This window comes from Arvicola amphibius, chromosome 14, assembly GCF_903992535.2.
Source record: "Arvicola amphibius chromosome 14, mArvAmp1.2, whole genome shotgun sequence".
NCBI classification, from domain to species: domain Eukaryota; kingdom Metazoa; phylum Chordata; class Mammalia; order Rodentia; family Cricetidae; genus Arvicola; species Arvicola amphibius.
Genome location: NC_052060.1, coordinates 59,231,100 through 59,243,203, shown reverse-complemented (window position 1 = coordinate 59,243,203; position 12,104 = coordinate 59,231,100). Strand labels below are relative to the sequence as shown.

Here is a 12,104-nt window from a genome sequence, read left to right as displayed (position 1 = left end):
TTGATAAATAGAATGATAGAGACGTAAATTAAACCTATGTATCATGATCGCAGAAGAGCTGGGCTGTGGGAACAGAAGCCAGCCAAACTGTGACTTGAGTGGGTGGTAGGGCACTAATGGAGGGGCTGTGGGGCAGAAGATGATAATTAAAATATCAGTAGATTCATGCGCACCCACTAAGCTAACAGAAAAACATCATAAATTAATTTTGAAGAGAGTGAATTACAAACTAATCGTTTATTCATAATCAATTTGATTGCTTAATTTTTATAGTATCTTAATAATTCCTGAAATCAAAATTTGATATTTTTATATAGAAAATAATTTGGAATGAAAAGCAAGCTTTAAAAAAGTCAGCAACTCAAAAAACACCCATAATGTGACCCCATTCTTTAGTTACAAATACCAAAACCACATAGACTCAAATATAGTGTGAACCATTCTTATCATTATTGATTAAAAAAAGCCCATGAGGTGCCAAGAGAATTCTTTAACTAAAAGACACAGATCATAGGCCGAATACCTTCAGATGACAAAACAGGAAATGTGTCCCTTGTTTCATTAGACAGAATTTAAGCGAATTAAAATCTTTTTAAAAGTCTTCTCCTGGCCGGGCGGTGGTGGCGCACGCCTTTAATCCCAGCACTCGGGAGGCAGAGGCAGGCGAATCTCTGAGTTCTAGGCCAGCCTGGTCTACAAGAGCTAGTTCCAGGACAGGCTCTAGAAACTACAGGGAAACCCTGTCTCAAAAAAAACAAACAAACAAAAAAAGTCCTTTCCTACCTAAAAAGATCTTTATATTTTTTGAGCACTTACAGTCATTTTAAGTTGAAGGAGTTTAAACCTGCAAATCCTCCTATAAATCTAGAAGGTCAGCACCCTGTGTTCATGGTAGAATTGAAAAGAAATGAAAACAAGAGAAACAGCCCAAAGCACAAACCCTTTCTTGGTTTATCCTTTCAGTGAATAGAAGCTCTTAAGTGTGGGGCAGGGGCTACTCCTGTCATGTCCACTCGCAGAAGACTCTTTCTCCACCCTCAGAGCTGACTCCGTCACTCCCACTGTCAGGGAGAAATGACAGGCGCCATCCTGACACAGCCTGCCTGTGAGTCTCTGTGAGTCCCAGTGCCCCAAAGGGCCTTTAGGATGCCCTGAGCAGTCAAGACTACTGGCTGCATGTCCAGTATAAAAGACTAACATTTACTAATGGGTTGAAATGTCCTTCTGCCTGCGCCAGAAATCAGTGTCAATCTGGCTGCAAGCAGGTATCGTGGGCTACTCATCAATCATATTACATAAGACCTTTGGAAACTATGAGCAGGCCTGCTGTTCTGCTGACGGTTTCTCTGACTTTTCTTGCCCAAAAGGAAAGTCTGCCTCAGTATCCCTCTGGAGTATCCTTAAAGGGAACTACCTGGAATCTTTCATATCTCTCTCTCTCTCCTCTCTCTCTCTCTCTCTCTCTCTCTCTCTCTCTCTCTCTCTCTCTCTCTCTCTCTCTCTCTCTCTCTCTCTCTCTCTCTCTCTCTCTCTCTCTGTGTGTGTGTTGAAATAGTTTGAGATAAAAGGATGTAACAACCTTTCTAACTAGACAGAGCACAGGTTACCACAAGCCCAATCTAATGTCTTGCTAAAATTGCCCAACCTAAGGAAAGCTAACAGATTAAAGAAGAGATCTTCAATTCGGAAACTCACTGAGGCGTGGCTGGCTGGGATTCTTGGGGGATTTTTGGGTTAGGTAATTCTGCATCTCTGTCTTATTAACCTTACAGAAAGCAAAGTCAAAAGAACCCTGACACACTCTGTAACCTGCCTTGTTTATCCTCCTCTTCGCTGTCCGAGCACCCGTCATCCTCGCCGTTCTCATGGGCGTGGGCATCGGGTGGCTTCTCTGAAGAGATTTCAATCTCCTTTTCAAGGCTGAAATTATCTTTTTCTCCTTCCACGGGCGACTTGGCTGTTACGCTTGTCTGATCTTCAGCCTGACCCTCATCCTCAGCTCTCTCATCTTGCTTTTCCTCATCCACTTCGAAATCTTCTTCGTACTCTGAAAGAAGAAACTCCGCACAGTGACAATGAGAACAGAACTCCGCGAGCTTCAACCATTTCACTCGAATGAGAACTCTGGCTCCATTGTCCTCTCTTTTCTGGGTCTTTCTTTGTTGCTTTTTCATACAATTATGGAACAGGGAGGACTAACAGCAGATGATCAAAGACTGCAATCAGCTACACACGAGAGCACAAAAAGAAATGAAAACCTAAACGACAAGGCTGGAAGCTAATAAGGGCTCATTTACAAATGGACACCACTACCCACAGTGGCCAAAATGGAGAGAGGGGGACTTTATACGAAGGATAAATTGGGAGTAAATTAAAAATGAAGAAAACAGGATTACAATAATGGAAGTTAATCTGCAGACCTAGTGAGGTCATATTTCATATAAAGATTGTTCAAAATATTTGGGTATCACTCTAATGAATAGTGAAGTGGAGAAATTCAATTAATCACATCCAGAGGACCTGAGAGATAGTATGTGAATAGCATGTTGAGAACCTCAGACGGGCATGGAGGAAAGATTTAAAGATGGCTTTATAGCTTAGCCAGAACAGGGACCATGTACAGTGTTCACTCACACAACGCCCAAAATAATTACAGCTTCAGAATCAAAACTCTAGAAACAGAACGTTGCTGTCACAGTCTCCGATTTACTTCATCCCCTACAGGGATGGAGCAAATTTGTGCCAGGGAAAGCAAATTGCCACATCATATAAGCTCCAGCTGTCTCTCGTGGTTATAATTTTTCACCTTTCATATTTAATTGTTTGCTCTTTATTCCCCACCCCACACTGAAAATCTCAGAGTGACAGCATGCCAGCGACAGACAGCGAGAGGCGCTCATGCAGAACCAATTAAGCAAGTAAACAATTATCCTCAATCTAAAAGATATAAGAAAATAAAGATTTCCCAATTTTTATGTGTTTTAGTTATTAGACACTCCATCTCTTCTGGTGGTGGGGCCTCCTGGGTAAGGTTCTCGAGTAGTGCCCACCCTAAGCAATCAGAGAAAATTAATTTCGATGTGAGTACCCTACGCATAGAAAGTGTTTATGTTGTGAGAACAAATGTGTGGTAGAAATAATAGCAAAGTGGGCACACCAGGAGAACGTCAGATTTTGCACACCTAAAGAGTGTAAGTATATGTAAACAAAGTCATAGCTAAAAGGACAGGGTGAGGAGTTTAGTGCCTGTTTCGACACGCAAAGAGCAAATAGAAAGGCAGTAAAGAGATTTGAATTCAAATATCGCTGGCAATTTACAGGGCAATTTTTTGTAAGATTTTTATATTTGTGTGTGTGTGTGTGTGTGTGTGTGTGTGTGTGTGTGTGTGTGTGTGTGCCGCGTATGTGCAGGCACCCACACAGGCCGTAGAGAGCCTTAGATCTTCTGGAGCTGGAGTTAAGTGGTTGGGAGCCACCTGTTGTGGGTGATGGGCACTGCAACCAGGTACCCTGCAAGAGCAGCAAGTGTTAACAGCTAAGCCATCTCTTCACGCCCTGGGTCAGTTTCATAAGATTTAACTGAAACTTTGAATAGTTTAATTAATTAATTAGTAAGCTTTAACTGAAATTTTTCTGTGTGAAAGAGTATCAAAGTGCAATTAAAAAAGAAAGAAAAAAGACCTAGCAGTAAGATAACTCCTACATGAAAGAATCTCCAGTCTCTGACGAGGAAAAGGGATTTCTGTACATAAGAAAGAGTGCACGCATCCTACACAGAGCTCTCTTAAATCAGAGGAATGAGCCGATGGTGTGGACTTCAGCATCCCTCCGCTCCCAGCGTCTGCTGTCCTCCCAAGTTCATCTAGAGCATTCGAGTGTTATCTTGAATCCCCACTGACATGGAGGGGCACCAGGCATTCAAATGTGGCAGTTAGAGGTTCTGTTAGCATCTCCCCTAACCCGGCTCCAGTTCCATGATCAGCCACAGCCAGGCAGAGAGCTGTGGTCTCTCTGGGTCCTCATGGAAATGGCAGTTAAAACCCATTAACTCACAAACACAGATGACAGACCCCAGTCCAAAGGGTATGGTCTTTACACAGCCGTGTTTGTAAAAGAGGGAAACAAGGGACAGGAGCCTCAGCCCGGCCTCTTCAAGTCGTCTGTCTTCTAAGAGTGAACACTGGGAAGCAGCTCTCTGTAGCCACTGCAGCCACCCCTGAATCTTAAAACCCACAGTCGAGGGAAGAATAAGAAATGGGGGGGGGCAGTGCAGAGAGAAGTGAGCAGGGTGCCAGCATTATGAGTGAAAGCCCAGGTAAAGTATCCACCTTATCTCTGTCACAAACATATGAGGCCCAGCACTTGGGTTTTCCCCCCCTCGGATTTCTGAAACCCTTGTGTAGTAACATAAGAAAGAAGCTTCTAAGAGGCCAGACCTTCCACAGGGAACCCTGACCTTGGCCACTGCTCCTCTAAGATAGCCCTGTGTTTCTCTGTGTGAGGAAGACTCAGTGCACTCTTCCTGGTTATTAGGAATACCACATGCAGCCATGCAGTACCTGAGAGCGTTGGTCCAGAGAGAATGATTTAGTAGTTTGAGAATAGATCCACATAGGTGTGGGTCTGAGTTCTGCTGTGTCTGTGCATGAGTGAGACCCATCTTCCATGCTGTAAAATGGAGCTAGGAACAAGGCTCACACAGAAAGCGAGAGTGAGCGGGGAGAGGGCCTGGCATACCACCCACTGCGCAGAGCCTGGCAATGTTACCGTTACTTCCCCTGTGCAGATGTGTGAGTGTGTGCATCTGACTGTGTTTGCATGTGTTACGTATTTGTGTCGGGGGGGAATGGGACAGAGGAGTAAGGGGAGGGAAAGACAAGGCTAAGAGGGAGGAGAAGAGAGAGGGAAAGGGGGAGAGACAGAGGGAAAAGGAAGTGGAGGCAGGGAAAGAGAAATGCAAGAGAGACAGGTTCTAGGACTTGGAACTGCATACAAGGTGCTGTCCGTGTGTAACGTCCTAGCAACAAATGTTCCCATGTACTGTACTTACCAATGCTGTCTGTGTGTAACGTCCTAGCAACAAATACTCCCGTGGATTGCACTCACCAATGCTGAAGTGGATAGTCAATGCTGCTTCTATAATCATATTCAAAAACTAAAGAAATAGAGAAAGTTCCGTTTGGACAAATGGTCTCTACAGGAGTGGATTCTGACTCCAAATAGCAGGACAGAAGCTTCCTTATGTCCAGAAAGCACCTCAACATTTCCGAGGCCAGAAAAAGAACTTGGGACTTCACAGGAGACAGTAAAAGAAGCATGGCCCAGCTGCCTACAGACTACAGCTAAGCAACAGTGCACAGACCAATCTGAACGTCTTAAATGATCCTCAGAGACTTAAGGCAACAGCAACAACAAGAGAAATCTGCTCTCAGTTACCGTATGTAAAAGTGTTTTCCTGGTCCTCTTCCCAGACATCTTGTCCTGACTTGCCCTTCCATTCCATCTCCTCCATAGCCGTCCTCACTTCTCCGACCCCTGATTTTAGTTCCTCAGCTGAAAAAGTGGCTGAGACCGAGGTTTCTTTCCCTTCCATCTCGTTCCTTCTCAATGGTGCATTCTCTCTGTCTTTCCTCAGTTTCCCCTGACTCCTCTTCAGTGGCTCCTCCTTTTTCTCAGCAATCTTTTCCTTCCTAGGTTTTGCTGAAAATGGTTTTCTGTCAAGGCCCATGGCAATAATGCATCTGTGAGAAATACCAGCATGAAGATTTCATTAACCTTTCTAGTAGACTGGCAGAGTCACACACTTTATAACTTATGTGTATCATATTCTAATAAAAATTACGAGGAATATTCTCCTTGTGTGCACATACACTGATTTAAAATGAGACATTTTATTTTAATATAAAAATCTTGTATGGGAACATAAATTTTTAATTTTAACTATAATAAGAAAAATTTAAAACTCTCATCAACCAAGAACTATAGTATTAAATGTTTACAAAAAACATATCTTAAAGCCTCAGAAAATATTTTATATATACATATATATAGTCATTTGCATATAAGTAGAAAGGTACTATTGGTGGTGATTCAATTGATAGATAAATAGACAGATAGGTAGATAGGTTGATAGATAGATAGAGAGAGAGAGAGAGAGAGAGAGAGAGAGAGAGAGAGAGAGATGATAGATCATCTGTCCTTAGGTATTATGTAATAATACTCAAGGGACTGGAGTCTATATGGCCCAGTAGTTCAGAGGTCCTTCTGTTCCCACAGAGGACCAGAAGACACAGGTTTGGTTTCCAGAATGAGCTGAATGCTTCCTATCTGTCACTCTATCTCCAAGGAATCCAATACCCTCTTCTGGCCTCTGAGGGCACCTACATGCATGTGTCATATACTCAGAAATACATATACAAGTACACATAAATAAAGATGAAGCTTTTAAAAAAATACTTATGTAAATAATCAGAAAAAAAGATGCTATTGTCCTTGAAATTCGTCATTCTAAGAACATGGTAACAACTTGCATTTAAGATGGGTTCAACACGTGTGATTAGTCTTTAAGAAATAAAGTCAGTCCACTGTTGTTCCCTTTAAGTATCATGGGAGTCTGTGTGTTTGTTTCAACAGAATTTCCATTATTGATTTTAAGAAGTGCTTTTTGAAGCCCTTCTCTGCAATCTCCTGTAGATTCTCTGGTCGTAAGCTTCTGTTCTTCAAAACTGGAAGCAACCTGTAGAAGTCATGGCAAGTCAAATTTGGTGAGCTACCTAGACATGTTCAGTATATCATGTGGGGGCCCACAGAAATGGATCTGCTCCACTTGAACTGAAGGTCAGAATTTAAGCCTACTCTTGCTCTTTCAAGGTTATTGACCAGTTGACCAGGCGTCTGACTTAAGGTGTGGCTACAAACAAGATATCCTGACCCAGGGTGTGGTTACTCAGTGTTCTAGGTATTGAGAGGACTCACAGAAGTGGATCCATTCCATATAGACCAAAGGTCAGAGAATTCAAACCTACTCCTGCTCCTTCAAGGATATAACAGGAGGTTTGACCCAGGAAGTGACTGCCTACAGGATGCTTTTGTCTCCAAGCCCAGTAATTTCTTAAACTGAAGAGTTTACTGAATTTTCAGCCATTTTCAGTCTTCAAGTAGCATGGGAATTGCTCTTAATCAATTTAGCCCCCCAAAAGTAAGAACTGAATTCTATCACTAAACACTTGAGCGCCTTCCTGTGTAATAAAGGTGAGAGGACTAGCTCTCCACCTACAGATCAGGCACGAGAGGAGGAGAACCAAGCATCTCGTCCAAATTAAGCATGATAAGGGCTTTTCCCGTCATGATGGTATGTTTAATGTGTGGCTTTCCTCACTAGCGTCGTCTTCCGTGCAAACAGTCTTCCTTGATCGGTGGGCAACAGACTCAGAGCCTGAAGCCTGCGATTCGTTGTTACTTTGAATGGGTACTGTGGCTGTGTGAAGACTTTGAGACCTCCCAATTGCAAGCTCAGACTTTTTATAGCCCATCTGCCGAAGGGAATTGGACAAAGCGCGTAACATCTGGCTCCTCCATCATCGAACTCCCTCTTTAGCGCCTGAGTGTAATTCAAAGTGTTGGTTCTGATGACCGAAGCTCAAATAAGTACTGGAATAGTTGAAGTCACCTCAAGTGGCGCATAAGTCACGGAAACAGGACTCTAGTCATGTCACCCAACCCTGCTCATCTCTGTCACTATGAGGGGACCTTTACCTCAACTGGACTGGGAGACAGCCAAGGAGACTACTTCAAGCATTCACGGATGTCTTTGGAGGTGTGGTTTTGAAGTTAATAAAAAAAAAACTGTCACTATTCTCTGAGAGCTGTAAGTAAATCACTTGAAGGTGAAAGGCCTCACTCTTTAATCTCATAACTATTTTTTATATTCTTGCAAAGAGCAAGAGAATAAATAGACAAGCCACATGTTAAACAGAGAATTGCAGAAAACTAGAAGGCACTGAGTAGAAGATGTGGACGTCAACAGTCACATGTTCCAGCTCCCAATATTACGACACAGAGAATATCTGGTGTATTAGTTCCTTTTCTGTTACTGAGATAGAGAAATACAGTCCATCCAGAAAGGAGGGACAGTCAGTCAGAAGCTGAGACCTCACATTCATCCACACAGAAAACACACAGGGAAAACAGGAAGTGAGCCAGGATATAAAACATCAGAACCCTCCCCCAGTGTCATACTTCCTCCAGGAAGGCTTCGTCCTGAAAGTTCAATTATCTTCCCAGGCAGCAGCACCAAACTCCATGTGTTCAAAACACAGGAGCCCAACAGGGCTCCTCACACAAACACCTTGTCTTCATGCAGATGGTTGAGGATAAATTCATTTATTTTCCACAGAGTTCAGTGGGATTTCTGAAATAACTTGCACACAAATGGGTATCTGAACTGGAGACAGAATGCCACCCCCATGGGTGCAGAGACCATGAGGACATTGGACCTTGAACTCTCTAGCCCCTAGATTTTTTCACACCTAACCTCCAACCCCTCCTCAACCTCAAGTGGGAAAAGTATTATTATTCTAGAAAATGTCAAGAATGGACAGGGCTTCCTAGTTGGGGCTGACACACACAACATCTAACACCCATTGCGCGGTTCTCTTCTCCCTTTAATCAAGACTGAAAAATTCTGCTTGAACTCTAGATCCCAGTTTCTCAAATCTATCAAAGGATTAAACTCTACTAACTTCCCTCTTTATGTTTCTTCAAGTTTTTTTACCATGCACCAGTACTATCCATTAACATAAATTCATGTCATGATCTCCTGTTGTGGAAAGCTAAAAGACCCTTCAACCCTTATACAGGTCTGGGAGCCACACAATTACCCATTTTTTAAAGGAAGATTCCCCACAAGAAGTTTTCTCTCATGTTATTTACTCATTACACTGGGAGGGCCACTGTGATCAAGTTCCCATCCCTGCCACTTTGCTTGGATAACTCGTCTCAAAATCACCAATAAGCATCACTGAGCTGAGAGTAAGACTCCTGTTGGGATGCGGAATTCAGATTGTCAAACCCTAGAGGATTAAGAAGCATCTATGGTATCAGTGAGACTCACCTTTGTGTGTTTGTGAGGACTTTTGCAGAAAGAATTAGCGGAGGGGGAAAGACTTGAAAATAGGCAGTGCCATCCTGCAGCCTGGAGTCTGACAGCATCAAAGTCCTCTCTCTGCTTCCTAACTGTGGGCTCCCCTGCACACTCCTGCTGCTGTACTTCCCTGACCACACTAACCTTTGCCTCGTATCATGGGCCAAACTGAAACCCTTCTCCCCCCACCCACCCCAGCTCTTGTCAGATACTTGTTCACAGCAGTGTGGACAGCTGGAACACAAGTCTTCGCCACACTGATATGTAACCTACCTACACATTGGGTTCCATGAGCCACTGCCTTCTTCAACCATAGAACTTTGTTCAATACCTCCTTTAGAGACTCTCTAACTTCAGAGTAAACTCAAAGACCACGCATGGAAGGACTTCAGGACTTCTCAGGACTCAACCATACTGCCTCTCTGGCCTCTTCCCTCACTATTCCATTCTCTGCTTTGTTCTGATCAACAAGTTGAATACACCAAGAACACTGCTTCCTCTGCCTCCCCACAGGGCTTCCAGTTGAGAAGCTATTTGGAGGAAGAGATCTTCTTTCTGCTTTCTGCCAAAGAAAGTTACTGGGTTGCTTCTTGATTATGCTACATTGCACAAGCACACCCTCCCCCAACCTGGTCCTGCTCACACCACAAATCCCCTGCCTCATTTTCTTCTTCATGCTTATTTTTATTAGACCTGTATTGATCAGATTATTAGTATGTTGTTTTGCCTCCAGGAAAAGGAAGAAGTGTCATGGTTTCATGAATATATTATGTCCTAACTTGATATTTAGTCAATTCTTCAGGAATATTTTGAAGAAAAAACAAACTAAAAGAACGCCTCCAAGTATAAGTCCAGACTCAGACAGGCTGTCCAGCATGAAAGTTGATACAAACAAAGAGCAGTCATTATACCTAATACCAAATCAAGGACAAGGAGATAAAGTAGGTAACCTAGAAGTGTGGACATGTTTCCAGTAGGCATAGCCTGGAGATTACACACACAGGCAGATGATAGCACACCACATAGGTATGGGGGGTTGCCTTGGGCTGTTATCAAGAATAACAAGAAAGAAACAAAGAAAAAAACCCTCTCCCTACACAGGTGGAATTCAAGGCACTGTGAGGCAAAAGATGAGAAGCAAGACAGAATATAAAACGCCACTATTTTTTATCTCCTCTACACAATACGTTTAGAACTTACACCTTATAATTTCAACATCAAGAATTTATGGCTACAGTTGACAATCTTAAACTTGCATTTTGAGATTGTATATAGTGATTCACTTTCTTTAAGAACTGTGTAGAGAAAAGCATTAGCAAAAGGCAACGTGGCAAAGCATTCACCCTTGCCGAGGACGCGTGCTTCCATACCTGTAGCAGGGAGATGCCTTCTCCACATTCACAAACCCGAAGTAGCCTCGCTTGCCTCCGAGCCTCGAGCTCCTGCGGTGCTTGTACTCACAGCAGGAGCTCAGCCTGTTCACCTGGATCCCATTCAAGAAGAAGGTGAGGCTGAAGGGGAAGCCATGGTGTCGCTTGGAGATAAACTGGAAGGTGTCTGGAAACCAAAAACACGTTTCTGAGAGCAACTGGATTCATATCAATGTCTTATAAATCACATTTTTCTTTTCAAAACATATATTATGCTACAGAACATGCTTTTTATCTGAGAACTTTGTTTTAGTACTGAAGTGACATCAGGACCTCACGTGTCACTGTGCTACCAAGCTCAGCTGATCGAATGCTTCCTGTGAGCAGGTGAGCCCAACTGAACTCCAGAGATTATTTTTCAACAAAAGCCAAGGGTGGGAGAGCCTGTTTATCATCCCAGTACTGGGGAGCCAGCCAACTTAACTTACTTGGTGAGCTTCAGGGCGGTGAAGGGGCCCTGTCTCATAGAAAGAAAGGTAGATGCACCAGAGGAGTGGCACCAAGGTCACCTCCTGGCTTCCACACGCATTTACAAACATACGTATGAACACACACGCCACAGACCTTCACACACAAGTATTATATTTCAACTCCGGCATTAGACATTCTAATTATGATGCCAATTCTATTGGTGGGAGTTATTTCAACTCCGAGCTACACTTACTTCTATTTACCTTTGAGATTCTTCTTCTCCCCACCTTCTTAAAGCATCCTACGCAGAAATCGAGCATTGATGTTTGTAATGCTGTCTTAATCAAAGCTAAATCTTTACAGCTGTCTGTAATAAAGTCCCACTTAAGAGATGCTCTACAGAAAGATTCAGAATCCTGCTGCACATGCCAATTCCAGGGGGAGGGGGGTCCTCAAGGGGTTCCACCCCTCTGCCACACATGCATTACCCACCTTAGCTCCTATTACAATCTGTTAAATATGGCTGCATTGGAGATTTAAACTTTAAGTGTGGTGGAACCACTATTAGAAGCTGGACACTCAACTCTTTCCAAAGATTTTCTCACTCCAAAGGGTTTCAGTAGAGTTGATGACAAATTCTGATATTTTTACATTGCATTTCTAGCAAGTTCCCGGGTGCTGCTGCTGGAGGCCTCCCGTCTTGGAGCCCCAGTTCAGATACCTGCTGTGCAGTGTATTTGTAAAACCTGGGATGGCAATGCTAGTCTCCTCATTTTGGATTCCTTCAGATCGAACCACGGTGGCAAAGGAGCCCCCAAATATGAAATTGTGAGTCATCATTTGAACCTCTTTCCTGCTGAGTTATTGAAAGTGTCTGCGGGTATGTTACTGTGAGCTGTGGAAACTTCCTAAGTCAAATGCCACCTGTCTTAAAGAGTTAGACCTGAGAACGTCCCATCTGGTACACCTTAGTGTTCATGATGAAAACCTAAACTAAGAAAAAGGTGAGCATCTGAAAAAGCTAAGACACAATGGGCCTCAAAACTTTACCAGTATCATGATAAACTCCTCAATCAGAGGCTGAGGGGCAGTTTAACCTCACTGCAGCTGAACCTGTATCC

At 43.2% G+C, this 12,104-nt stretch overlaps 1 protein-coding gene across 1 annotated transcript in view; it reads right to left on the bottom strand.

Annotated features, from left to right (window-relative positions):
* Erich3 (glutamate rich 3) overlaps positions 1-12,104 on the bottom strand; it is a 74,957-nt gene that overhangs the window by 28,174 nt on the left and 34,679 nt on the right. Inside the window, exons 9-11 of the mRNA XM_042054146.1 lie at positions 10,513-10,699; positions 5,437-5,741; positions 1,814-2,047 (exon numbers count right to left, since the gene is read on the bottom strand). Coding sequence (XP_041910080.1) covers positions 1,814-2,047; positions 5,437-5,741; positions 10,513-10,699 — 726 coding nt within the window. The remainder of the gene's footprint in view (positions 1-1,813; positions 2,048-5,436; positions 5,742-10,512; positions 10,700-12,104) is intronic.